Here is a 27,918-nt window from a genome sequence, read left to right as displayed (position 1 = left end):
GGGCGGTGCCGCGCGCGCGCGGGGCGCGGCCGCCGGCGCGCACGTGACGGAACCCGCCGCCATGTTGGCGGCGCCCGTGAGGGGCCGGCGTTGAGGGGCCGGAGAACTGAAATAGCGGTTTTTCTTAACCCAAATAACCTATTGATTCCTACGTGTAACAAAACAGGGAGCCTCTTTCAAATGCCTCCGAGATTTGGCAGCTGTTGCTCCAACACTGTCAGCAGTGCATTGATCTTAATAATGGTTTGAGCATCTCAATTTTCCTTTTTGAGGCTCTGTTTGCTTCCACTTTTCCTGCCACTTACCAGCTCAAAGCATTGTGTTAAAGTAATAATTTCTGGTCTCTCCTGCATCGCACTTATTTGTTTTAGCACCTGGTACATACTTGCCTACACATTTTTGTACTATATGTAGAGGAAGGCTGTATTTGGATGCTTACGGGAGGTGCCTTCAGGCTAAATCCCCTGTAACTTTCAAGCCTCACAGAGTTAAAGAAGTATTTGGACACTGCTACCATGCAAATGGTGTGGCTCTTGGAGATGTCCTGAGCAGGGCCAAAAGCTGGACTTGATGGTCCTSATACTCCTTTGGCCATCACCACAGGAGCCATGCCAGGGGATCCCAGAAGGGAATTTTGGAATTCCATTTGGAGGTGTTCAAGGAACRACGGGCATTCAGTGCTCTGGTCAACAAAGTGGGGATTGCTGGCTGCTAAAGGACACTGTGCTGCTTTTGCCATGGGTTTGTGTTAAAATCCTGAATTTTCTGTCACCTCTCAAACTGGGTTGGCAGCAAACATAACAATGGAGGAGTCAAGGTGTGGACTGATTGCAAAGGAGCATAGTTAGAAGTGTCCACTGCCATTTTTCCTAACGCTGGGATGGGTTTGGTTTCATGGAACATCTCAGGTGGGGAGACTGGTCCATAGATGGACAGCATCTGCTTCCCAAGAACTACCACTGTGGGCATTTATGGTTCTTTCAGCCTTAAGACAGCTGCAGAATGGGTGRRGTTGGAAGGGACCTTAGGGGCTATCTAGTTCCACCCCTCTACCACGGGCAGGGATGCTTTCCACTAGACCAGGTTGCTCCAAGCTCCATCCAGCCTGATGAGTCTTGAACATTCCAGAGATGGGGCATCCACAGCTTCTCTGGATAACCTGTGCTATGGCCTCCTCACCCTCACAGGAAAGAATTTCTTCCTAATATCTGGTTARACAGTCTCTTTTTCAATTTAAAGCCATTCTTCCTGGACCTTTTGTTCCATACCCTTGTCCAAGTCCCTTGCCAGCTCTCTTGGAGAGACCCCTTTAGGCTCTGGAGGGGGCTCTAAGGTCTCTCTGGAGCCTTGTTGTCTSCAGGCTGAACAACCTGTCAGCCTCTCTCCGGAGCAGAGGGGCTCCGACTCTTGGACCCTCTCCGTGGCCTCCTCTGGACTCGCTCCAGCAGGAACACATTCTTTTTCTGTGGATGGACCAGACCCCAGAGCAGGACGCAGCACTGCAGGCGCTCAGGGGAGAATCCCCTTCCCTCGCCCTGTTGCCCACGCTGCCGGGGATAAGCCCAATCGGTATTTGGGTAAAACGAGTTTTCCTCCTTGGCTCCCTGTCAGGGCAGCCACTSGCGGCTGAGGGATCCCGCGGCTGAGCTATCCCACAGCCCGCACACCGCTCCGCTCCCGCCGCGCCGGCGCCACAGCCGCCCTGCCGCCCGCAGTTCCGCCATGCTTTGCGCTGGGCCGTACCAAGTGCGGGGGGAAGAGGGTGACACACATACACCGCGGTGCCACCCCCGTTCCGGGCGCGGCGGAGGGAGCAGAGAGACCCATGGGCGAGTTCGCACCGTCTGACCGAGAGCGGCCGCTGCGGCGGTTCCGCTACGGGGCCGCCGGTTACTTAGTGCCGCCTCCGTCTCCGCCTCCGCGCCCCCCTCTCCGCTGCGACGTGGAGCATTCCGCTCCACAGGTGTGGAGTCCCGCCGTGGAGAGCCCATGTAGAGCGCGGGGGAGGACCCACGGGACGGGCATCCGCATCCCCGGGCGGCTGAACTGCCGTCCGGCCGCTCTCCGGGGCACTTCTCCGCTCCGCCGGGGGAAATCCCGTGCTGCACCTCTGYGCCGCYCCGCGCKGCTCCGCGCTCTCTCCCGCAGCTGCTGCTGCGCGGTCCCCTCCCACCCTCCGCCCGTGGTGCCGCCCGGTGCGGGCGGGGCGCGCTGGAGGCGCGGGGGTCGCGCAGCCGCCGCCCCGGCCCGGCCCGACCCTGCGGCTCCCCCGCTCTGAGCCTGCGGCTGACCCGGCCCGGCCCGGGGGCGATGCCGACACAGCGGGACGGCGGCGCCGGCAGCACCATGTCGGCTCCGGGMGGCCTCGGGGGCAGCCTSGGCGGGGACGGCGCCCACCAGGTCCGGGTGAAAGCCTACTACAAGGGGTGAGTGCGGGCGGCGGGGCGGAGGAGAGCGTCTGGAGCGGCCCCGCGGGAATTCGGGTGTCCAGCACGGGCTCCCCTGGACGGGATCCCGTGGATACTCCTGGCTCAAGCCCTGGTATGCCCTGACATGCAGGGGAGGAGGGTAAGAGCGAAGGAAAAACATTCCACGACCAACTAGCCGTGCAGAAATGGATGCCAGGTGCAGGACTGGTGTTGGGGTTCGGGGAGCAAGCCGGATCCTCCATTCTCCTGGGATGGCCTTCCCGGTGAACAAGGATGTGCCTGAGCAGCCTCTGCCCTGCTCACCCTGCCTTCCTTCACCCCCAGGCCCTGGCTGTCAGTAATAAGTACATATTCCTTCATAGCACACTCCAAAAGTACTTAATGTGTTCAGGGTCGTACTTAATGTGTTCAGGGTCCAGCTTTGGTCTTGGTCTCCCTATGTTAAGTGATATTCAGGACTAAAGGAAGAGGATGTTTGTATGAGAATTTGTTTCATAGGTTTTTAGGCTTTTTGCCAGGGGCTGAGCGATTTCCAAGGGAGTCTGTGAATGGTACYCAGATGCATCTACTGTCAATTCTGTTTTTGTTGTTAAAAAARCTCCCAAGATATTAGGGGTTTGCACAATGGAAATTGAATTTTGTTGGCCTAATTCAATGTCTCTCCAGCAATAAGGCATAAAGCAGAAGAAACGTGCTGCCTTGGGTTCATGGCCCCTATTAAATAGTAACAGTTACAGGACTTAATAAGTTTCAGTGCAAGGGTTGCCAGTGTTTCATTGGGCCATTAAGTTTGAGGGGTGGTGATCTAAGCGCAAAACAATGTAGGTTGCATTTTTGGAATGAGRGTGAACACATGATGCCCTCGATAGCTTCCTTCCAGTCATCTGTGTTAAGCACRAGAAGAGGTGTATTACATTTTCAGTATTTAGTCTCTGCTATCTGTGGCTGTATAATTTTAGGGAGAGGTATAGAAACCACACTGAGCATTTGATATTTGCTACTGTGTTTGTTTCTGGTTTGTGTCTGCTTTGGGGCTTTTCTTGACAGAAGTCTGTAGAAGTTACTCTAGAGACTGGCACAGTCTGTGGCTTTAAAGGACATATGAGACACTGTCAAAGTATGTGAAATTCTGAGCTCTTTGTTTCGCAGTCCCTTTAATCCACCTTTTCTTAAGGAAGTGAAGATGCCCCTGGCTGTCAGCTGGCAGAAGCRTTCATTTGGTCAGTGAACTAAAATGTGAATTGTTCTGGGTTAAAACCATTTATTTTTCTCATGCTGAGTCAGTTTTAATCTTGATCATTTCCACATGCAATCMCATGGATTCTTGCTTTAGGACAGGGAGGCTGTGGAGCAAGAACCAGGAGGAAGCAGCCCAGGGTTGTGGGAGTGAGGAAAAAATCTGGTACATTGGATAGGAATGCTGGCTCATGCCACTGGTAATAATTTCATAGGCACTGGAATGTTTCTTTTGAGTCCYGTCCATTGGCTTTTTATCTGTTAATGCAGTTATCAGTTTAATGATGGCACTGAGTCAGAGAGGGTGTTGGTTAACCATTGTGAATACCAACAAACTAACAAGCTGAATGCCTTACTCATGATTTATTTTGGGATGTAAGCAAATTATTCTCTCCACTTTCTTACAATAGAAAGTCTCAAAGCCCTTCTCACACTTGCACTTTCAAGTGGGTATCAAACACTTTACCTGCACTTACCCTGAAATAACTCRGAGACTGAGGATCTGAATGTTGATACCAAAGGCACCTTTTTTGTATTTCTTCAAATAAACTGTCTCAAGAATTGAACTGGATTGAGGAATTAATGGGAAAGAGAGCTAATCACGAAACGTTAATCTCTCCTAATTTCCTTTTAATGGAAGCATTTAAGTGGGTTGTAGAAGTTATTGGGGAAGTCTGGCTGGGAAAGTCTTTTCATCTTCCAAAAAGAGTTTCTGGTTAAAAAGAAARAGAAACAAAAAACCACCAAGCCAACCCAACCCAGCCACTTAGAAGCACAGATTTGTTCTTGTAACATTTGGGAATCTGATAGTCGGGATACTTGCCTGGGGCAAAGAGCCGAGCCTGAATCTCCAAAACTTGGCTGGGTCTGGCCAGGAGCCCAATTACTTTTCTCAGCCAAGACAAAGACTTCACACAGGACCCTTTGAAGAGTCTTTGTTTCATTGAACCGTGCAGTGGTAATTCTTTATTTTAAATTAATGAAATATATTAAAAGAGGAAGGGAAATTTTCCTGAAAATGAACAGACATCATGAGAATAAGGGGATGGGGAATTCCCAGAAACTCGGGAATTAGGGCATTAAATGGAGTTTTTCCAGCTATTTCCTTCTCTCAGGTAAGCTGTGTTTATCTTTCACAAAGGACTTTGTTTAAAATCTTAAAATAGTTATTTTAAAGAGTTACTGTTATCTGTGCAGTGTATGTGACAGAGGTTCCTGAGAGGGGTTTTAGGAATTTACTCTATTAGTCCAGACATTTACATGGTTTTTGTTGATGCAGTAACAAAATATAGTAGCTGCCAGTGTATGGCACTGATCAGCATCTGTAATTACACCCATTTCAGTTCTCTGATGATATTCAAAGTTTGYCTTTTGTCTTACCTCATTTGCTGGAGATGCTTTTTGTCATATGTGATGTAGGAGTAGAGAACAGGTGACAATAATACACTATTTGTGCTCAAGGAATCCTGTAATTCATGCTGATTTAAAAAAGGAGCAAAGCCAAAGGAGCAAAGCCAAAGGAGCAAAGCCAAACAACTAGAATAACCATTTTTCTGTCATGATGAGAACTGCTAGCCTGTATTTTTTTAGTGCCTGACGTAGATTTTATGCTGGTTTTAGCTGTGTAGGCTGTAATGTAGGTTAGATGTTTAATAAAAAGCTGTAGATATCAATGCTTTGCCCACCTTCAGTTTGATTTGGTTCAAATAAAGAACATGCCTGACAGTCCTCTCATGAYATGTTAAACTTGCTTCTTAATTTTAATGTTGGTGCATGAGTAGAAAAAGTGCGAGGAGAAAATAAATTTCAGTTGTAAAATCAAAATGTACCTCCGTAGAGAATGCCAGGCAATTTTTTTCTTTAGGATTCTTTAATTCTTGCATTATTTCTTTTAATTTTTCTTTGTCTTCAGTACTTTTTGATCAATTCTTCAGGATAGTGTCTTCTGTTGTCTGATGACAATGAAGTTCCTCATAGGAAAGTGTTCAGCTTAAGAAGATTTTGGACGAAGCCTTTGAATACATTTTCACYCCTTCTTGCTGTTTCAGTATTGATTTACCTTTCTGACAATATATTTTTTTCCAGAAAAACAGACTTGCATAGGGGAAAGCAATGCTTTAAATGGTTGTGAATGGCAGTAGCTGCACCTCAYGGTACAGAAAAGACACTGAGAGAGCAGAATGCCCCAGGGGTCCTGTAGGGGTTCATTGCAGTGAGCTCTAATTAGATATTTTCAAAAGCCTAAATGACTGCCCAGGTGTGTGATACATGCATGGATATGTAGGTAATAGGTGTAATGAATCTGCACATTTCCACATACATAATATGGGGTTTATGAGGCTGCAGGTGGAAAAGGCTAAAGCAGTAGTGTCAGTTCTTACAAAGTTGTTCTCTCACAGAAGTTTAAACTCAATTGGTATTGGTTTGGGGATTTTTTTGTGTTGGATGGTTCTTCTTTTATAAAAGGACATTACAGCTGTTGAATGATTTGTGAAAAAAGTGAGGAAAGCTGTTTGATCTCAGGAAAGGTGAGAAAGATTGTGATGAAATGTATGGTCTTCTRGATGTATTTAAAATATGTTCTCTAATGTATTTTTCAATCTTTGCATTTTCTCAGCCTTCCTAAGGTTTATATTTTACTGATCCTGATATTTGCAGRATATTGATTCACACAGGCTGCTTAGTAGTATGAATAAAATGATCTTTATTAATATTTATGAAAGATAGAAGTGATAGCATTTTCAGTGAAAGTAATTCAGGACAAGTGCTGTCTTGTTTATTTGCATTTTTCCTACTCACAGGTCTCTGATTAAGACCAAATGTAATAGTGCTAAAATAAATTGTAAAAAATCTGGTGCTTCAATGCTAAAAGATAGTTGACACCTCCAAGTCTGATGGTACAGAATCAGATTTTCTTCTAATTCCCTGTTGGTGCCAAGAGGGGACAAACAAGGATTTTTATGTCACCTTGAAGTAGCTATTGAGCAAACATGTTTATTCCAAGCACTGGGTAACGCTATCTTTGTCACAAGGAAAGGCCTATTGTCAAGAATTTTTTCCCCACATCTCAGTAAAAGAAAACATTTTGTATCTTTAATTCAAGTTAGCAGGCTATGATCCATATTCACTTTCCTTTGTCATTTAATTTGGCCTACTAACTTTTACTTAAAATGCAAAATTTCTTCTCAGTAGCGTTTTACTTTATCTTGGCTTGAGTGAATCCGCGTTTTGCTGGAGGAAGGCATCATCATCAATGCTGTGTCAGGGGCAAGAAGTGTGGAGACAAAAAGGTGTGGCAACAGAACCATTGTGAGACTGGGGCCTGTCTGAATAGGAAATGTCWGGGCCATCAGTGGAGCTCAAATGGCAGAATAAAGCAGTAGGAAGACCTGTAATCTTTCAGTTCATGTGCTGTGTAGATATTGCTTGTGGAACCTTGTTTATACTTAACATCACCTTTCTCTTTTAATATTGCTGTTGGCTAGAGTTCTCTGAAAGACTAGTTAGTGTCTTCTATAGCTGAAGAGATATTCCAAATTATTTAGGAACTGTTTGGTGCATGTCCTGCTGAGTAATTTAGAGAACATGCTTGAATTCTAAAATAATAAACTCTCATTTTTTCTGAAGGGCAACTGGTTCACTACTTAAAGTTTCCAACAAGAAGTAAGTGGGGAGGCAGTTTTGGTTGGTACCAGATTTTTCTTTAGAGATATGAAGAGATTCCAAGGCTGTTCAGTAGATCTTAACATTGTGACTTTTCTTGTTCACTGCAGAACAGATAAATCTAATTTAAGTGAACTTGAATCATCAAATTTGAAAATGTGCTGAACAGATTCTGTTTTTAATCTTCAGTTTTTGCTGAAGCATCMGTGATTACAGTCTGAAAAAGTRTGGTCTGTAAATCTTTCTGCTTTTCTGGCAGTAATAACAATTTAACAAACTCTCCACTGACTAGTTCAATAAAAAACCCTACAATGTAAATATATATAAATCAGAAGTTACTTTTTCCTTAAGAACATTCCAAAKTGAATATATCTGTGCTAAAATGTGAACAAATGAAGGGAAGGTAAACTCTAGCACCAAATCAGTGGAGCTGCTAAGTAAGCAATGCCTTATTTCCTTCCCGGAAAAACTGGAAATACAGGTTAAGGCTTTGCCTCCTAATACAGGGTTGGTCTGTGGTGGCTGCCCGGGTGTCTGTGACAGTAACCCACTGTCAAATCTGTTTTGTTGGCATTGGATTCCCAGTTGGTGTTTCCTTCGAAGTTGCAAAGGGAGATCTTTGCATCTGAGAGAAGAGTTTGCCGTGTTGGATGGATGCAATTGGGGCTTTCAGATAAAGCCCCATTTGCACCAAATGACTGTGCTGTGTCTAAATACTGGGGTCCAAATATTGTTTTGTTTTGTATTTTATCTCACATGGAAAGAGTAGGAGTGACTCCTCTACCAAATCACGTAGCAGCTTTTTGTCTGCTTTATTCAGATTATTGAAGAGATGTYGTATTTATCCTGGTCACATGTTTGCCTTATTCACTGGAGTCTGTCCCCTRACTAAACCTAACCCAGCTGATGGTGCTCATAAATCCAGAAGCAGGCTCGCTGYTCTTCCAGAGTGCTTAGAAATTACCAGTTGATTTTATTCCTGCTGCTGCTCTCAGAGGAGCCTCAGGCAAATAGTTTGGKTTTTGTGTGTTCTCTGCCCCTCCTGAACATTGTTCCAGTTCCATGACCACAGCATTTTATGTTAAGTCACCTTCTTGATCCCAATCTGCCTGTGCACATAATGATTTTAAGATATTTAACTTGCTGCATACATACACTTCAGTTTGGTAGGAACCTTGATGGGATTTTTGACCAGGTAAAAACTTTGTTTCTTCAATTCTTTTTTTTTAGCTCCCCCAAACAGTCCTGGGTGCTGGCACGCACTGAAGCAAATCCGCCTGGCTGAGGRTTTTATGGGAGGATTAATCTTGTAGCTCAAACATGAGGCTTTTATGCTATGTTTGAGTAGTGTTGAGAACAGCCTTCCCCCTTCCTCTGTCTCCCAACTCCTTTGTTTAAGGGACTGAGCCCTGAGATGCCTTTAAGGCCCAGCTAAGACATTGGGTCAGCAGTTTTTGCTAACCTTAAAACCATGTTAACTCACTTTTAATCTTAATTATCACAAAAATATCCATTCTGCATGACAGTAAAACAGTACATTTAAATTCTAARTATATGGCTCTCTGTCAGCCTTCCCCTTCATTGTGTGAGGCACCACACTTTTTTTAAAGGCACTTTCAATATTTGGCACATCCCCCAAATCTGCTAGGAAATCTGTTTACTATCTGTCATTAATTTTTCATAACATCTGCACTATYAAAATTTAGCTGGAGTAGATGTATATGTTTTTACATTTTGATATCTAATAACAAAGTAACTGTTAAAGAGGAATTAAAACCAGAAATATATTATGAACATCATCCAAACATTTGCAGCATTTCATTCTTGAGTTTCCACTGATGTAAGAGATGTAATTTCTCTGTGTGGTTAGTGTCTGCTGCAACTCACCTCATAGTTACTTGAGCATAAAATCTGAGTTTTTCTGAAGCAGATAACTGGAGGATTAAATGTCAAGTCATAAAAATCACTTGGAGCCTGGCTTTGCTCTAAGAAAGGAATTTATGTATTTTACTTTAATATTTTGGAGGGTGCTGCAATCAAGGATGGGGTTTCTATTAGTGGTATATAGAAAATGTTAGAGATGATGATCAAGTGCTGTGTTTTGTGCAGTAGTTTCTGAAGTTTATTTTTCTCTTGCTCAGGGACATCATGATAACMTATTTTGAGCCTTCCATCTCCTTTGAGGGACTGTGCAGTGAAGTTCGAGACATGTGCTCCTTTGACAATGAGCAGCTTTTCACCATGAAATGGATTGATGAAGAAGGTAAATCAATGCTTWTCAATACATTGCTCAACTTTACAGCTTTTCTTTCCCTTTCATCTTTTCCTTTCCTTCTGCTTTTTTAAGATAAGCTTATAAGACATAGGATCTGACTCCAAAATAATAATTATCCAATGCCTTTTTATGTTTAGCTTAATGAAGAGGTATTTGTTTCACATTACTTACCGTGCAGCTTGCATTTTGTCTTTTTAAACCAAACAAGACCTCAGTAACTGTCAAAATGTTAATTCARTGCTAGGATTTTTCATGAAGGCAACAGAAAGTATTCCCTTATACTGTGGAAGATTCCCTTTACATCTTACATTTTCAAAAGTTAAACAGACATTTCAGTATTTATCTAAAATCTTTATATGATTTATTGTTATGATTTATTGTTTATAGTTGAGTTGTATGTGTAACCAAAAATATTATATTTTAAGTGGTATTATCAGCTGTTACTTTAGCAACCTAGTCTGTTAACACATAGCTACTAAAACTTTTTCTAAACTCTAWTGATGTGTAGTAACATTTCATCAAAGTGCAGTGACAACCTTGACTGAGAATTCTTCATCTCTAGTGCTTACATTACCCATCTTAAAGTTTGCCTTGCATGAAAAAARTCCAGAGTCTGTTCTCCCTGTTAACAGATGTCATCCAGTTGAGCTGGATGACTGTGTGTGTACAGTAGAAATTTTTTTTAAAAGGTTATTTGTAGTTGCTGTTTTCTCAGTGGAATTAATTCATTCTRCATGTAGGTTCTGATCTACAGCTACAGCGAGGAGCCCTCTGAATGATGAGATTGCTGTGCAGTTATTTTAGCTGATGCAGTGCATAAAAGGCAGCAGTGTGCAGTGATTTGTTGGCTGTGGTTGGTGTTTGCATGCAGCCATCAGCATAAATGGTGCTTATAGAACTGTTTCCTCCTGTTTAAAATTGGCCAACTGCCATTTTATTCAGAGTTTAAAGCTAAACAYGGAGCAAAGCTGATTTTTGGAAGTGCTGTATAGGCAGGTGCATTGAAGATGATGTGGTCTTGGGAGTCTGAGCAGGTGTGGTTTTTTCTTCCCCTCATCATCCCAAAGTTATTTATACCAGGCAGATGCAGTACAGTRAAATAATGAGTATTTATGACTGAACTGTGCAGCAGAGCTTTGGAATTGAACATTTACCTTGTAGTAAGTTGGCTGTGTTGTTTTATCATCAGGAAGATAATGGACTCCTCACTGCAGAGGAGGCGTCTGCAAGGTCAATCATAATAAGAAATATATATATTTTGTAATAAAAWATTTGTGCTGATTCAATAATTTACCTAAAGCCACAGTTTGTTCTGTCTCAAATTTCTGTTATTTGATTAGAAATTGGTTTATAAAAAAAAGGAAGGCTGCAGTTTGAATTATTTTCATCTGTTCACRTAAGATTTGATTTTAACAAGCAATCCATGTTTGCTTTAATCATTGACTTACAGTTTAATGTCAGTGGAGAAAAAGTTAATCTGCCAATGAGGAGTGTGTTTAAAACAAATCCTCCTGTCTTTATTGTGAATAATTCCTCCATGTACAATGCATGGCTTCTTGCCAAGGCCCCTGCTTCTTCTCTCACCACCACTCTGTAGTGTTTCCAGTTGATGTTCTTTCTAGAAACATGTTTTGCTTTACTGGAAAATTCCTGTRTCATGTGCACTTCACCAAAACTGAAGTTCACTGTTTACCAGGAGCATGAGGAAATGTGTGTGCTGTGGGCTGGTACTTGTTACACTATTACTCATGTGTTTTATAGTCTGAGACAAGGTAAGGGGTCTGGGTCACCACTGCTTCCTGACTAAACTGGATTTACCTGGTCACTAAGATKTTGATTTGTCATATAGTAAATGCCTTTGCAAGATGAGGGCATCATGTATAATTACTCTGATTTCATGGTGGTAATGGTACACAAAGACAGATGTAATTTAATTGAGTGGAGTCACTTCCAAAATCCTCAGATGCAACTGGAAAATAGAACAAACATGATTTGATTTTTGGCAAATTTCTATTTTTTTCCATATTTGGCCATTTGGTCTGCCTTCTGAAACATCCTGTGGGATGGACACAGGCCTTGTGTGTGTCTTCAGTCTGTTGTTTCACGCTGTATARCTCAAAAGTAAATATTTTCTTATGTATCCCAGCTGTCTTTGACTGCAAAATTTGTACTACTCAAGCTTGTTGAAAGAGATGTCTATAAACCTTCTGTTCAGAGTTTGCTTGTTGTTGAGACCCTCTTTTGCTTCTGCCATAAGGAAACACAAAACTGTTTGCACAGGTGTCAGAAACAAATGAAGAAAAGAAAAGCTGGTTTGTTGATTCTTGTAGTGAGTCTGAGTAAATACAATTGTTCCTTTCCTCCCACCCTCTCTGCTCAGTGTTTGTGCTGTGGGTGGGCACTGTGGTGTCCAACTTCAGTGGGAGATGGTTTGTTGGAAAATGACTGTGGTGGCTTCAAAGACTCATCTTGAGGATTTTGATGTGCAGAAAACAGAAAGACAGAATGCTGCAAATGGAGCATTTACATTTATAACTGATATTTTAGCAATAGAAAAGAATTCATAGAATCACAGAATGGGTTGAGTTGGAAGAACTGTAAAGGCCAGCTTGTTCCAGAGATGAATCCCTTGTTCTTGCAAAGAACATGTTGTGTAGGTGCWGAGGGGGGAAAACATTGAGCTAATAACTAGAAGTATTTTCTTTCTTTGGGGCAGTGATGATTGAGAGTCAACATTGTTTTAAAAATGTTTCAGTGATAATCTTATTTTGAAAAAGTCTTATTCTTTTAGGGGGCTGTTTTTTAATGATGTTGCTAATCTGCATCAGACACCAAAGAAAACAGAGTCTTGTTTGGGAAACTTTATCAYCAAGAATTAGGCATGTAAATTAGTCTACACCATCACAAATGATCAACAAAACTACAATTGTCTTATTAAGAAAAAAAAGGAAACAAAGACAGCCAACTCCTGCTTTTTTTTCTGCCTTGGTGTGCCCTTTCTTTAAGGGATTTTATTTCAAATAATCCTGTGAGTGTGAAAATGGTAGTTACAAATCAGAAAAATGGGGTGTTGTAGTTAGATTACATTACTTGTCAAAAGTTTCCATTGAGGTTTGAGGAGAGACTCGAGGTCTAGCTGTTTTTGCAGCTCCTGATGCAAGTCTTGGCAGTGCTGAAGCAGCTACGAAAATAGAATTGACTCAGTTCTAATAAAAAATCCATGAAATAAAGGGTAATCTTAGAAGGTTTTTAGGTGCTGGAATATAGYCTGCATCTTCTGTACTGAAATAATRTATAGCCATGCTTGTAGCAATGGTGTTTTGTTATTATGATGCCTCTTGGGAGCATCCCATATTTTTATTTTCCCTGGAAGAACTCAGTACAACTCTATTTTCAGATGTATTCTTTGAATAGAGTTAAAAATAAATATTGCCACAYTTGAGAATATTGGGTTTTGCTACAATAATTCTCTTGGAACCAACTGTGAGGGAACCACTGAGTGGTATGGAGCTGACTGGGTTGAGTTTTGTGTTGTTCTGTTTTGTTTCCACAGGAGATCCATGTACAGTTTCCTCTCAGCTGGAGTTAGAAGAGGCCTTTCGGTTGTATGAATTAAACAAGGATTCTGAGCTTCTGATCCATGGTAGATTAAATTCACTGAAATTTGCTGCTGTTCATGTACTTGTAAACAGGTGGAATTCTTCCCTTGTATTACCTGTGCCTTTCACACAGCCTTCTCCCTTCAGGCCTGTGGCCATCCTGCCAAGGGATGCTGATGACCATTCACTGTACTTTCTTAAATTAAGGGAGGAAAAAATACTTTGCTGTACTTCAGTCTTAAGCTTAGTAATATCATGCCCCTGTTTAATGTATAATTGTTAAATTTTTATKTTTCATGGTAATATGCATATTTTGGTAGTTTCTGCAGAATATTTTTTTAGATATTTCTACTTTTTAGCAGTAGAAGGTTGATCTTGGTTTATCAGAGATTGGAGCAGAAAAGTGATCATTATGAAGTGTTGGTGTGTTACWCTACAGTGTCTTAATAGGCTCCTGCTCTTAAAAAGATGCAAAAAATGTGGTTTATCATCAGCCCATTTGAAAGGAAAAGACAAGTTTCCAGCTTCCCAGAGAGATTATTAAGAAGGGGAAGAAAATAATCTGTTAGTAGATACATTTCACTGCTCCAATACACATTGAATTTTTGATCTGCCCTTTCTCTATTAATTTCTGTGTTTGATAAGCTTCTGATGAAACTGGAACCAGGGCTGTCTCTCTCCAGTTTTACTTCTCTGGAGGGTACTGAAGTCAGATAAACTGTAAATTATGGGTAGTGTAACTGAAGCTAAATAAACGGTAAAAAAATCTACATACATAATCAACATCCTATATAACATATATTTATAGTATTTGGGAATCCTGACTAACTGTGAAGATTGGTCACACATAACTTTTTCTAGTTATTCTCTTTAAGAAATAACTTCATTTATTCTTTACATTTACAAGCTTTTTGCTTGAATTTCTCATGTATGTCACTGCTGTGCCCAGCAAAAGGGATTTGTGGTGGTTTGGTGGTCACCTGCTCTTGCATGAGGTTTTGTTAAAGTGCAGTCAATGCCATCTTCCAGATGGTTGAATGCCTTTCAGGAGTGTTGTAGTTAACCCAAGGATTTATTTTCTSTCTGAAATAAAAAGCTAATCAGAAGTTAATGTCTTTCTTGCAGTATTTCCTTGTGTCCCAGAGCGGCCTGGCATGCCTTGTCCAGGAGAAGATAGTAAGTAGGCATTTTAGTTAAGTACAGAAAATCAGTTCAGATTTCCTGTTTWAGCAGATTTGGATGTTCTTTGGTTTGGCATCCTGCACTTAAAAATATTAATAATGCAAATCTGTACAATAAAATATTTTAAAGGAATAGAAAGTTTTGCTAAGCTTAATGTTTGTCACTTCTGAATCATTGTTAATAARCATTTCACATTCCTGTTAACTACCCATGTCACTCTGCTTTCCTTGCTTTTGCTTTGTCTATTGTGACAGTTTTTTTTTTATTCTATTCCTGTCTTTTTGGGAGTTTCCAGATTGCTGGCAGACAATTGTGGAACAGGCTTGTAACCAATGCAATGACTTGTCATGTCAGCATTTACAGATCTGTGGTTAATTCATTTGAAGTTGATGTTCAGGTGCTGTCAGGAGGATTCTCCAAAAACCTCTGTTGTGTTAACTAATGTTCTAAACATTAAAGAGGTAATTTCCCCTCAGTCTTAGAGTTTTATAAAAGGCTRTGTGTATGTTATGCATGCACATATCTGTCAGCTTGGTATCCAAATCTCTGACAAATGTAAATGTGCACATTTAGAGGTTAACTTGGGCAGAATGGGTTATGCTGGATATCTGAAAAATGAGGTTGCAGACTGAATCAAAAAGAGATTTGCAGCTCATTGTAGTTTTTCATATCCTGATTTTCAGTTTTGGTTTTCTGACATGCCTCAAGTAATGAAAAGTCAAGTAATAGTTAAAAGAATGAAAAAAAAGATTAATAGTGGCAGCTGTGGATTTAAAACACTGGAGGATTTGCCAAGCAATGTTATAAATCAGGACATGCTGCCCAAATTCACCTTCCTTCCCCCATTCCTGYCCCAACAGCTCCTCCCCAAGTTGAGGTCAGGTGTGTAAATACTTTGTGCAGAAGTGTTTGTATTGTTTGGACAGTTTTCCTTCTCTTGACTCGCTGTTCCTCTGAACTTTGAAATATCAGACTTAACTTTGAGTTGACCAGGATATTCTACTTCCATTTTTCTCCAAAACTTAAAAAAAAAAAATGGAAAAGATACTTGGACCATTCCTCTGTTTCTGTAAACTGCAGGAGTGAAACTTTACTTTGCAAGTCACTCTGCACAGAAACCTCCAGGGGAAGATGTTGTAGTTGTGTGTTTGTGCTTGTTTGGATATAATCCTGTGTTTTTCCTCTTAGARTCCATTTATCGCCGAGGCGCCCGCCGGTGGCGAAAGCTCTATTGTGCAAATGGTCACACTTTCCAAGCCAAACGATTTAACAGGGTGAGACTCTTGTTGGGTACTTAAAGCCATGATACAGGGATGTCTTACTTTCATAATGATGATGCCACTGCCTTGAAAAGTCTCAGGTAGTCTTATTTTCATTTTTGTTGTATGTCTCTAGACATCTGGTAACCCTGTATATTCCAGAAACTTTTTCAATATGAAATCATCAGAAACTTGAAATAGAAAAAACCAAAACAAATTGGTTGCAATTCACTTTAAATATACTCAGAAAGCATAATATCAAAGCTCCTGTTTTCCTTTAAAATATTCCCAGAGGGCAAACTTGAATGTTGGTATTAGATGGCTGAAATTACATTTTCAGGTTTTTAATTTCGGTGGTAAAAAGGTCTGAACTTGCTTATGATGCACAGACTTTTCTTTCGTGACTTYTAAAGGAGAAAGCTGAGCTGTTTCTCCAGGCAGCCTGTTTCTGGTGCCATGTAATTGACTGAAAATAACAGACCATTCTSAATATTTTTAAGAAGCAATGGTCAAATATAATTAGCTAAGGACCAAGAATGCTCTGCTGTGTGTAAAAACAGCAACAACAAAAACCAAACCCAAAATATTTGAGYAAGGTCCCTTGACAGCTTCAATAATCTTTTCTTCTTCTCTAAGCTTAGTGTATTGTGTGCTTAATGCTTGGGATTGTCTCCACTAAACTTCATGTCGAGCATCTTCATGTCTAACTTCAGCTTTTTTTTTTGTTTGTTTGTTTTGGTTTGAACTCATCTGGATTAAAGGCTGTCAAGGCACCATAGTTAAATCACTTGCCACTCTTGCCTTGGTAGGCACCCTGTTTTCATGGATCTTTGGAGTTGTTTTGTGAATGTCCCTCAGCGAGTGACGATCTTCCCATTCTCCTTGTCTGGTGGTCTAATTTGTTAAAGCTTCTGCTCTCTTGCCTTCCTCTGTAARGACTCACCTACAGAGAGATGAGGAGATGAGCTTGGTTAATGCAAGTGTGGCTGGACAGTTTTATTGTTTACAATTGCTCTTTAATGAATTGTGCTGGTTTCTGATTGCAGAGAGCTCACTGTGCCATCTGCACTGAYCGGATCTGGGGCTTGGGRCGCCAGGGGTACAAATGCATCAACTGCAAACTCCTCGTTCACAAGAAGTGTCACAAACTGGTCAATATTGAATGTGGCCGACATACACTACAGCCAGTAAGTAAAACTGACCTGATCAATTCTCTTGAAAAAGAAGCAACCACCCAATCAAACAAAAAAAAAAAAAATTGTACCATTGGTTTTCACAAATAATCGCAGTAGTTGAAACACTGTTTTTTATGATTACTGTAACTTTTGCAAGAAAGCTTGGCATTCACTGAGCAGAATTGCAACTTAGTAGCAAGACAAGAGTCAAATTTGCACATCTGATGTTTTTTCCTGTGTCACATGTAAGGGACATTTATCCCATCCTTCACAGTGTTGTTACATAGCGTGTATATATATGTACACGCACACTATTTTACATCTGCAAAACAAAGTACAGGTAGAGTAAATTCTCTAAATATTTGAGATTATTGGATTATTTCCCATTTACATCAAAGAAATACGAAGTGCAGAAATTAAGACTTTTCTCTCAAGAAATTCAATCATCTTCAGTTCTTAAATTCTGAGAAAAATTCTGATTATTACTGCTCCTGGTTTAATAAAGCAGACAGCTACAAGACTCTATTTTGTGAATGCTTTTGATATAATTTACTGAAGGAGTTGAGTTTTTCTATCTCACTTCTCATCTGTATTTTTTTCTCTGTTGTACCAAGTTGTTGCTTCTGCAGCTTCTGGAAACATGTTGTAATTTCTAGAAAAAAATGAAAATAAAGAATGCTGTTTGTTGTTTGTTTGTTTCATTGTGTATGTTTTAGTAACTGTGTTGACTAATCAAGTTAAAAAGTAGCTAGATTGTATCCCTCAGGGGTCATTTGTTTAGTTTATTGTCTCTGAAATAATGTGTCTCAYGCTTGGACAGTCTATTACAAAAATCCTATCTATGTTTGCAGGAACCAATAATGCCTATGGATCCATCATCCGTGCATTCAGATAATGTAGAATCAGGTAAGATCAATAATTTTTTTTTTAATTTACTGTAAGTTGATGAAAAACARACTTTGAAGTAAATTTATTTTAAAMAMCCTTCTTTATTTTTCATAGAGTAAAAAAGTAAGACAGTTTCATAATGCTGAGGGTGATATAAATATAAAAATTCCAGTGTTCCATATCTTATCACTTTCAGAAAYTGGCTTGACTAAAAAAGGAAGAATTTAGGCTGTCAGTTACATTTAGAAAGCTAAGTACTTCAAATGCCCTGATCAAGCAAAGAAACTCAAAACCAAACCCTTAACAGCGTTAGCAGAGCTTCTGCTGGAGTGGTGGCCAAACCTGTTTATTCTTGTGGCAGTCAGTGATGGTCCTGATGCAATAGAATAGTCTTGAATATTTGCAATAGAAGCATTTAAACTCTGTGTCTGTGAGTGTGGAAATTTTAAGGCAGAAGAAAATCGAATTATGTTGCATCAGTCTAATACACTTTTCTTTCACCTCCAGTGATTCCATATAATCCCTCAAGTCATGAGAGCTTGGACCATGTTGGTGAAGAAAAAGAGGTAAAATATCTTAATCATGCTAACTCTGTACATAGAATCACTGAGTATCTGAAGTTGGAAGGAGCCCATGAGGATCACTGGAGATCCTAAGGCCTGTGTGCCTCAATTCCAAGATTTTAGTAATTTAATTTGCCACAAACTGAAAGTTAGGACAAAGGGCACGTTTGGGATGCTCCTTAGGCATGTGCATTTATGGCTTGCCTGCTGTTTTATTTTGAACCTTGAGWTGAGATGTGCTTTGATTTAGAAAGTGTTTCAAATTCTCCCAGTTTGGTTTGTTTCTTATCTGCCAAGTCTCCTTTGCCTCCCCTGTTTCCTAGCACATTCCTTTCCAGGCCAGTACAGTTTTAAGATAACAAATGTTAATTGGATCACTTGTTTATATTAATTTTGAAATGCTGACTTTTGCAGTTGCTCAGAGTGGCAAGGCTGCTTCCTCATTTCAGTGTATCTTTATGCACAGGCAATGAGCATTAGGGAAAGTGGCAAAGCTTCCTCCAGTCTGGGCCTGCAGGATTTTGATTTGCTCCGGGTCATTGGAAGGGGCAGCTATGCCAAAGTGCTGCTGGTTCGACTGAAGAAAACTGAGCGCATTTATGCCATGAAAGTGGTGAAGAAAGAGCTCGTCAACGATGATGAGGTGGGCAAGGAGTTCTCAGTGAATTGGGCAGCTCTTTCAGGCAGTTCCAGTGTCCCCCATGAGGTGGGAGCCAGGGCTGGGCTGCAGCASTCAATGAGAATTCTCCATGTGGTTTCTTGTGCTGCACTATAGTAGGGTCACCAGGCAGGTGACAGGGTGGAGTCTGATTTTCATATGTTTARGTCTGKTTTTYTGTCACAAAGAAACCTCACCATGTCGTTTTAATTGCATGTTAAATCAGAMCCCGATCTTAACAATTTTTTCACAGYGATTAGTAAAAATATGTCAGAAATTGCATTATTAAATTGCTAAAAACCTCTTGTTACTGAGGATTTCCCTTGTTTTTTTTAGGCTACTCYGAAAAGATTGGAGTGACTGTGGCTAGCTGTCCAAGAGCTTTTGCATTTATTTCTCAGTCTACCATTGATTTTTTTTTCTGCATTTCTTGGTGCTATTTTGCATTTCCCTGCACCAGTTTATCTTTTATGGATCAGTGTATTTTCATTCCCAAGTGACATCATTACACAGTGAGGCTAAGAGTAGAGGACATTCAGGAAAAAAAAGTATGGTGTAAGCTGTTGYTTCACATTTCAGAACTATAGAATATTTAATTTCTTGCAGGTAAAGCAAACAGCAAAGCCCTTGAAAGTCTTTCTGCTAACTGTCTTTAATACTTGACCTAAGAAGTGCAACAATCCTTTTCTGAATGTCACTTTTCTTCAAAAATAGGATATTGATTGGGTTCAGACAGAGAAACACGTCTTTGAACAGGCCTCAAATCATCCCTTTCTGGTTGGACTGCACTCCTGCTTCCAGACAGAAAGCAGGTAAAGGTCATAAAATAATAATAAGGTAGTCTTATTAAAAATATTTCATGCTATCAGGCATCTCAAAGGCCTATTTAATGCATAAARTKTTAGGTAGCAAATRMAATGTTTTGTAAATCATTGTAGTATTTTATAATCCAAATGCCATATGCTTCTAAGGTTTTCAATTGGGAAAGATTCAGAAGAATGTAAAGCATTGGTAGATGTGATGGGAAGGATTCTGGGTGAGTAGTGCAGCTAGCAGCAAAGAAAGGATTGAGAACGTGGTAGAAGAGAATGTAGAATGGAAGGAAGGCTTGGGGAGATGAAAATCAGAAGTCCAAACACTGAGGAATAATTGTCTCAAACTTGACTGGATTTTCTGAAGACTAATCTCTCAGCAAAACTGGGAATCTGTATTTACAAAAGGAAAGCCAAATAATAGAGGTGAAAAATATTATTTTTCTATTCTGTATACTAATAACTTTAAGTACATATARAATACAGTTATTGTATGTTTAAACAATATCTTTGCTTTTTCAAAAGGGTGACAAGCTAGTGGAGGGGAGGGACATGAGAAGAAAGAGCATTTGTAATACACTGATAGTATTAACCACAAAGGAGACTAAAGCAATCAGGAAGGAAAATTAGATTTTTAGGGGTTTTTTTGTACATAGAAACTGATGTGGCTCTGTATAGTCRTGTGTAGTAATGACAAACAGTAGCTGTCATGGATGAGGAATATGGGAAGGATTACTTATATTACTTTATCAAAAAAAGAATTATCTAGAGAAACTTTGTATATCTGATTTTTAACTTTGGGAATTTATTCAAGGAAGGGGGGAAATGGTGAAATAAGCCTTGGTGCCAGAGAGATGGGAGGAGTGTAATGAGCATTGTTGTACACCAGACCTGTAACATCTCACACCTCTTTCAGCCGTGCACACAATCAYTGTTCAAATCCTGTGTGTTCCAGGTTATTCTTTGTTATAGAGTATGTCAATGGAGGAGACCTGATGTTCCATATGCAGAGGCAGAGGAAGCTGCCAGAGGAACATGCCAGGTGTGTCTCATTGCAGATTTCTTGCATCAAAACAGTGGTTTTCTGACACAGTACAGCAGTGCAGAGATTATGAAGGATGAGCCAGAAAATCCTCTCCAGATGTTGAGGATTTACAAAATGTGAAACTGCATCTCCTTTTGCTGCTGCAAGCCACCGTTGTTTTTGTTTCAAAAAGGAGCTGTAATAGGAAGCATTTAGATGTTGTTGGCATTGGCATTACTCTGTGTGACTTCAGTCTGCTATTTTTCTGTAGAAGAACAGTTTTGTGGGTTTTTTTTTTTTAATGTCTAATGATATCAGCGTGTGTCTCGTACAACAACCACTACCAGCTGTCCAGGCAAATGCTGAGTTCTTGGTGCATATGCTTAATCTCAGATGGTGAGATAAAAGGGATGATGGCAGTAGACATTACTATTAACTAAAAACAATTTTTGAAGTGCAGAGAAACATTTGTATGACTACAAACAATTTGCCACTTCTCTTTGGAAAAAGAATAGAGTACTYGGGATTATGTGTAGAAAATATCATGCTACCAAGACTGTGTTATTGTGGTTTGGGTTTTGATTACTTGAGTAATCAATATTTCTTTCTACACTAGATTTTATTCTGCTGAAATCAGTCTAGCATTGAACTATTTACATGAGCGAGGGATAATCTACAGGGATTTAAAACTGGATAATGTGCTCCTAGATTCTGAAGGGCATATTAAACTCACAGATTATGGCATGTGCAAGGTAAGATCTAGTTTCTTGCTACCCAGGAACTCAACCATAAGGAAATTGTTACAAATTAAAAGTTGCAGAGACTTAAAAGTGAAATTTCATGGTATCTCTGTGCACAGAAGCTGTATACTCAGTTCCACACATGGAGGAAAGGCAAATGCCACAGTGCACAGACTCCACTTACATGCACTGTTTATGTTTTTATAAAACTGCTGGATCAGCTTGTCTGGGAGGGGTTGGCTGAAATAGTCAGGATAAGGTGATTTCAAAAGAGGTTGAAATTATCAGTCGCTTTCTCCTGTTTGGATTCTGTGGCATTGTCCATTTCCTCTGGGAAAAGTTTAGTCACTACAAAGGCACTGGAGCCCAGGTTTAACTTTGCCATGGAATTACCATTATGCTGGTTATTCAAGACTTAAATTAATTCAAAGTGAAGCTCTTAACAGAGAACTGTGGGATCTTCAGTTAATTGTAAAGTATTTTCTTTCCATCTTTTCTTGAAGGAGGGTCTGAGGCCTGGTGACACTACCAGCACATTCTGTGGRACTCCAAACTATATTGCACCTGAAATTCTCCGGGGAGAGGATTATGGTAAATGGAATTTCTTGTTGCTACTTTATAATTTTCAACTTGTCTCTTCTTATTGAAGTTGTTTAGCAATAGAAAATAAAAATCTCCAGTAMATACATGATCAATCTTAATTCAACATCGTGTCTAAAAAGTAAATAAAGCCTTCAAAGGAAGAGCAGAAAATATCACACAGAGCAAATGAGATATTCTGCATTCCACATTTTAAAAAATCTTTTGACTACTCTTGAAGAATAACTTGAGTCTTGCRAATTTATTGTAGTTTGTAACTATTTCAGATACTATTAATGATATACTTGCCATCTGGAATTCTGTTCGGTTATGGACTTTTACATTTGGTAGCAGTGACAAATTAGATATAAATTCATTTGCAAAAGGCCTAGATAGTAACTGTCCCTTTACATATTTTTTTTTGATCTACCATCTTATTTCAAGCAATTGTCTCTTTCAGACTGGCTTCAGATCTTCCTCCTTATCACAAGCTTTCTAAGCGAGCCAGACTGTATCAGCCCCAGCCTGGCTACTGGGATTTCCTTTAGCAGTGAAYAGTAGGGTAGAGATGCTTTGCTTCATGAATGACTGATTTGCTGCTATTAAAAATCACACAGTTCCTCCTTGTCCTTATCTCACACCCTGGGTAATGCACTGTTGTTTAGTAATGACTGGGTTTAAATATTATCTAAACCTTTTGTTAAGGTCTTAACACCAACCTTTAAACTCTTTGCATTTCCTCTGTACAGCATCTCCTCCTGCTGTGTACATAATGATCCACGTAACGTCTGGTACAGTTGTTATCTCTCCTTTATTCAGCTGATGGGAAAGGCTGGCAATACTTACATTTGTGAACTCGTTCTTTCTTCTCTGAATGTTTTTACCTGGGGTGTTTTATCTCTTGAATTCTAGGCTTCAGTGTGGACTGGTGGGCCCTTGGTGTGCTGATGTTTGAAATGATGGCAGGCCGGTCACCCTTCGATATTGTTGGGAGTTCTGACAACCCTGATCAGAACACAGAGGATTATCTCTTCCAAGGTAAGTACCATGAGTGTGCCCACACTTCAGTGCTGTCCTTCTGCTTAACCTTTACTCTTAACTACAAAGGTGCAAAAGCTGATAGGAACCTTGTTTTCTTGCAGTAATTTTGGAAAAACAGATCMGAATTCCCCGATCCCTCTCTGTTAAAGCAGCAGGTGTTCTAAAGAGTTTCCTTAACAAGGTAAGAGCTGATGTACTTTACCTGCTGTATATAGAAACAGGCTAAAAAGGTGAGAGCCTAAAGCAGAATTTCAGTGTGCCTGGGGGACCTATTCTACATACTTGTCTTACAATCTGAAGCTGTGAGTTCTCAGGCTGGGATTGTGAGTAAATTTCAAAGTGAAAGGCATAGAAGTGATTTCTTTAACCTGGAGAACTGAACAAACTTATCAGATTTATTTAGGTTCTGAGAGAAGCACCTTAGCAAATAACTTGGACAGGTTCTTATGACTTCATAGATGGAGACAGAGGCAGGATGTGCTTGCTGGGAGCTCCCTAACCTGAGAGTCAGGTGCACATGTGGTAGTGGTTGATGARTCCAAGAACTTGCTGGCCATCAGTGAGTGTTTATATGAGTGGGAAGAAAAAGATACAGGAGAAACCAGGTTTGTTAAATTATTCTAAGAAAGTCACACCATTCACTGCACAGTGTTGCAACTCCCTGGTGGTGTGTGCATGTGTGTGCCTGGAGATGGAACTGTCTTATTAAAACAACCTTCTTTCCACAGTATTTGCCAGGAACTGCAGTTACTACCCCAGTCTGATTGGGGGGAAAGAATCAAATTCATTTAGTAATCTAACCAAGCCTTCTCTGAAAGCTATGGTATGTTTAAACAGGTCTGAATAAAATGGAAGAAAAGCAGTGTGGACATTTATATAAAATTCAGTTCAGGGCTGTCATATATTCTTGCTTATTTCAGAGGGTACATTGGAGCAGTTTCCAAAATAAATAATGCTACCTTACTTCTTCAGTGTCTCTTGTAACTGTGGTATTTAATTTCTCTTGGAATTTGTAGCATTGACATTTTACACACATGTAGGCCATGGMATCGATTTAGAAATATTTTCTTCCTTGCACAGGATCCAAAGGAACGCTTGGGCTGCCATCCTCAGACAGGGTTTGCAGATATCCAGGGACATCCCTTCTTCCGCAATGTTGATTGGGATCTGGTATGTGATTTTGGCTGATTTTCTTTGCATACAGTGATGGCTTGACAAAGTTGTTTTGAGCCTAAGAGAGGACCTTAAACTCAAAAACCTAAAGCTCTTAATATGTTGTACCATAATTACAATACACAATCATACACTTACATACGCTAAGTGCAGTAGATTAATAAAATGATTGYAGAATGTGTAAGAAATAAACTTAATAGTTATTTCCAGCCTTGTTTAAAAAGAATTCAAGAGGTTATAACTTATTCTCAGTGTGACTAAGTGTATCTGTTCTTAGATGGAGCAAAAGCAAGTRGTGCCTCCCTTTAAACCAAATATATCTGGAGAATTTGGTCTGGATAACTTTGATTCCCAATTCACCAATGAACCTGTGCAGCTCACTCCAGATGATGAGTAAGTAATGCAGAATTTGACAAGTTCAGATAAGAGAAGATGCTTTGTCTGGCTTGTTCGGGTGTTTTTCATTGTTAGTAGTCAGGTGAGATTATCCTAGCTGRAAAGCCTCTATAAAATGCATGATAATGTGCTTGATTTTGGTAGTGGATTTACTCTTGAATGGCCCTGATTTGGGATGAGGAGGGAAGGACCTTTCTAGCTTGATTGAGCCACTGCCATTCACATTTTAGGAATTATTGTAGGGTTTTAAGTAGTAGGTAAACACAAACAKTGAATATCAAATGTTACCTTTGCACCTTAATCAGGTCTCAAATCCAACTTCCTTCTTCATCCCTTTCTAAATGCAGACTGTACAAATAAAATTTAGAAAAGTTGCTGATGCAGGTGCAGTATCTATCACATCCTAATGTTTTCAGGTTCTTACAAAACTGACTGTTCAGGGAAAGTTTTAAAACTGCAAACCTTGCAGACTGCTTTGTGGAAGAGTGAGTGCAGCTCAGTCACTGCTTTTGARGGGTTTTGTGTTTTGGTACCATTATTTGGGTTAAAATAACCCAATGGTAACTGTAAAGGTAAAGAGGGACAAAAGAGGGAAGGGAAATGTTCCCAATTGCAATCCACTGTACAGGTTTAAATTTAAAGTCRAACTACTGGTTAATATTGTTATCTTTTTAATTTTGCTGAATAATGACTGTTTTTTAATCCTAATAGTGATATTGTGAAGAAGATTGACCAGTCTGAATTTGAAGGCTTTGAATACATAAATCCTCTTTTGATGTCAGCTGAGGAATGTGTCTGAATTCTCCATTTCTGAACTGTGCCAATTGTTACTCCATTTGTTTCTGCATGGATAAACATCTCTCCATTTGGATGCACTTCCATAAAATGAGTAACTCAAATCCTGATCTTGCCACCTAGTGTGAATTTTCTTTTTGTATTAATTGTTGTCCAGGACAGTTGTGCTGAACCTTCAGCTGCCAGATTCAAAATGTTAGAACTTTCTAACAGTTTTGCCAAATTTGATTTTTAATACAGGAGTTGGTCTCTGGGGCTCCTGACTGAACAAAGGGTCTGGCTGTACAGTTTGCCAGTACACTGTTCCGAGCAAGGAAAGGTTTTCAGTGCTTAAGGAACACAAGTTTCATCAGGTGATATCATCCAAGGATTTTGGATTTTTCAGCAAGATGAGTAAGAACTTGTTACTTATGTAGTTCCAAATCTCTATAAACATCTGATTTCCCTGTTCTAGACATAGAAATTAGAGCTTTGTTAGTGCCCTTCAGACTGAAATAACACTAAGAAGAGCAGATATTTACACTAAATAGGTCAAGACTGGCTGCTTTCATGGGGAGTATTGATCCTATCCTGAAGGAGCCTATTGACTCCGTATTACAATTGGTAGAMTTTGCTCCAAAACTCACACTAAGAATTGTACACTGATACAGAGAGTGCCTTTCTAGCCTGGCCCTTTCAGGAAGGGTTGGACATGGCATCAAGTGTCAGTTTAAACAGAGAATTCARTTAACACTTTGAGAAGTTAAAATCTGTACAGCATAGTTCAGCAGTTATGGGCAGCTAATACTGAACCTCATACTATTTATTGCTTTTATACTTGCTGTCTTAACTGCATCAGAACTGCACACGGTACAGCCACAGCCTGGAAAAGGGCATCAGTTCCTTTTTTATCTTACTGCCACACTACTGGGAATGAGTTCCACTTTGCCAGTGGAAAAAGCATATCTAGAATAAAATAGGTGCTGTCCACAATGACTCCTTTAACTTCTGCCCTTAGAGGTGGTGATCTGTACTAGCAATCAAACCTGAAATGTTGGTAGCAGGCTCAAGGAAAGCAATTGAAAGAATGRTTCGATCTAGGACTAGGAGGTGTGTTTCTTACATTTCATGTTAGTAAGCAGTGTAATATATATAGTACAGATAATTCTTATTTTTRATGTTAAAGCAATAGCTCTGAATGTGTTGGGCTGAAGAAATGCCAAATGTACCACATTTTTTTATTATTATTTTGGGGAAAAGGGATTAAGAGACACTGAGGAAAGGAATCTGTGTTACATAAGAGCTGTAAGACAAGCTTAAGTGTCACTGGAAGCAGATTTGAGTATCTGTAAGCACAAGTTGGCAAGCATTTACTGAAGCTTTTAATAGACTTTTGCTTGGCCAGTGTCTTTCTGTGTAAATCCTTTTATTGCAACACTAATTTCATAGCACAAGTTTTCCGGTGTGTATCTGTTTACTTCCACGTTAGCTGCAAGCAGAGAGATTGCACAAATCCACACTGRTGTCATGGTATGAGATTTAGTTCATATTTTTCTTTGCAACATGAATAGGAAACTGTAGTATTGGGCTGAGTTTTCAAAATTGGGAAGTGATTTGAGGGACTTCAGTTTCAGGGAAGCATTTAGTCTCCTCACTGTTAAAAATCAGGTTTCCTTAAATTCAAGTTATGTCTTTTCAAATGTAAAATGTCAGAGTGAACCTTCCTTTAAAGAGCAGCTAATGACTTCAGCACGTTTAGTTCTGTCAAGTGAACTGCTTACATGCAGTTTTAAAATGGTGATTGTTTAGCCTCTGACTCCTRCACCCACGTGATCAGTTTAAACATCAGGGCATAACTGACATTAGACTTGGAAATCATTTGAAGCAAACAAAAAAGCCTTTTCACTACAGTGGCGTAATTTCCTACGAGGTATTAAGGATAAGGGCTTTATGTAAGGAAGGGCAATTCTACCATTCATCACAGAAGAGTAAAGCAAAAGTTAAATGCTTTTTTAATAGATAATGTCACAGAAAAAATACTTTTTCTATTTACATATCTAACCATTAAGAATGTTGCAAAGTGACAAATATCTTAAATTATTGTAAATCCGTTTTTGAACTTTAATTTTCTTCAATGTGCCATGATATTAACTGTTATTTTTCATTGTTAARCATACAGCAACTGTCATAAATATTCAGAAGGGACATTGGGTGTAAACAGTCCAGTGCAGTAAGTTTTGTTTTTTGGAGACATGACTGCATCAGAAGCATGATGTATTTGTGTGGAGTAACCTCCTTTTGTATGCGAGTTGGATTCCTATGGGTGCTCTGCTAGTTAATATTGTCACTACAATTTTCTTATTTCATATGGAATATGGTCTTGAACATTGTTGTGTAATCATTCCCTTTATTTGTGCACACTTTTTACTTTAAATAAAACATTTATATTAGA

The 27,918-nt window shown here is 39.8% G+C and overlaps 1 protein-coding gene across 2 annotated transcripts; it reads left to right on the top strand.

Moving 5' to 3' along the window:
* The first annotated feature begins 2,246 nt into the window (after window positions 1-2,246).
* PRKCI (protein kinase C iota) lies at window positions 2,247-27,918 on the top strand. 2 transcript variants are annotated; one of them, XM_057369403.1, is made up of 18 exons: window positions 2,247-2,426; window positions 9,470-9,591; window positions 13,157-13,246; window positions 14,328-14,378; window positions 15,573-15,658; window positions 16,690-16,830; window positions 17,670-17,724; window positions 18,214-18,272; window positions 18,736-18,912; window positions 19,642-19,739; window positions 20,695-20,781; window positions 21,380-21,515; window positions 22,007-22,094; window positions 22,995-23,120; window positions 23,225-23,304; window positions 24,204-24,293; window positions 24,574-24,689; window positions 25,404-27,918. In XM_057369403.1, the coding sequence occupies exons 1-18, from the start codon at window positions 2,311-2,313 to the stop codon at window positions 25,489-25,491; spliced, it is 1,806 nt and encodes a 601-aa protein (XP_057225386.1). In that variant the 5' UTR covers window positions 2,247-2,310; the 3' UTR covers window positions 25,492-27,918. The 2 variants fall into 2 exon arrangements, with proteins under 2 accessions (XP_057225386.1, XP_057225388.1); XM_057369405.1 differs by lacking the exons at window positions 2,247-2,426; window positions 9,470-9,591; window positions 15,573-15,658 and having other exon boundaries at window positions 13,182-13,246.

Source organism: Malurus melanocephalus, unplaced genomic scaffold (assembly GCF_030028575.1).
Source record: "Malurus melanocephalus ecotype Western Australia unplaced genomic scaffold, MMel_1.1 scaffold_108, whole genome shotgun sequence".
NCBI classification, from domain to species: Eukaryota; Metazoa; Chordata; class Aves; order Passeriformes; family Maluridae; genus Malurus; species Malurus melanocephalus.
Note: the sequence above shows the minus strand (reverse complement) of the source record. Positions and strands in the feature narration are given on the sequence as shown.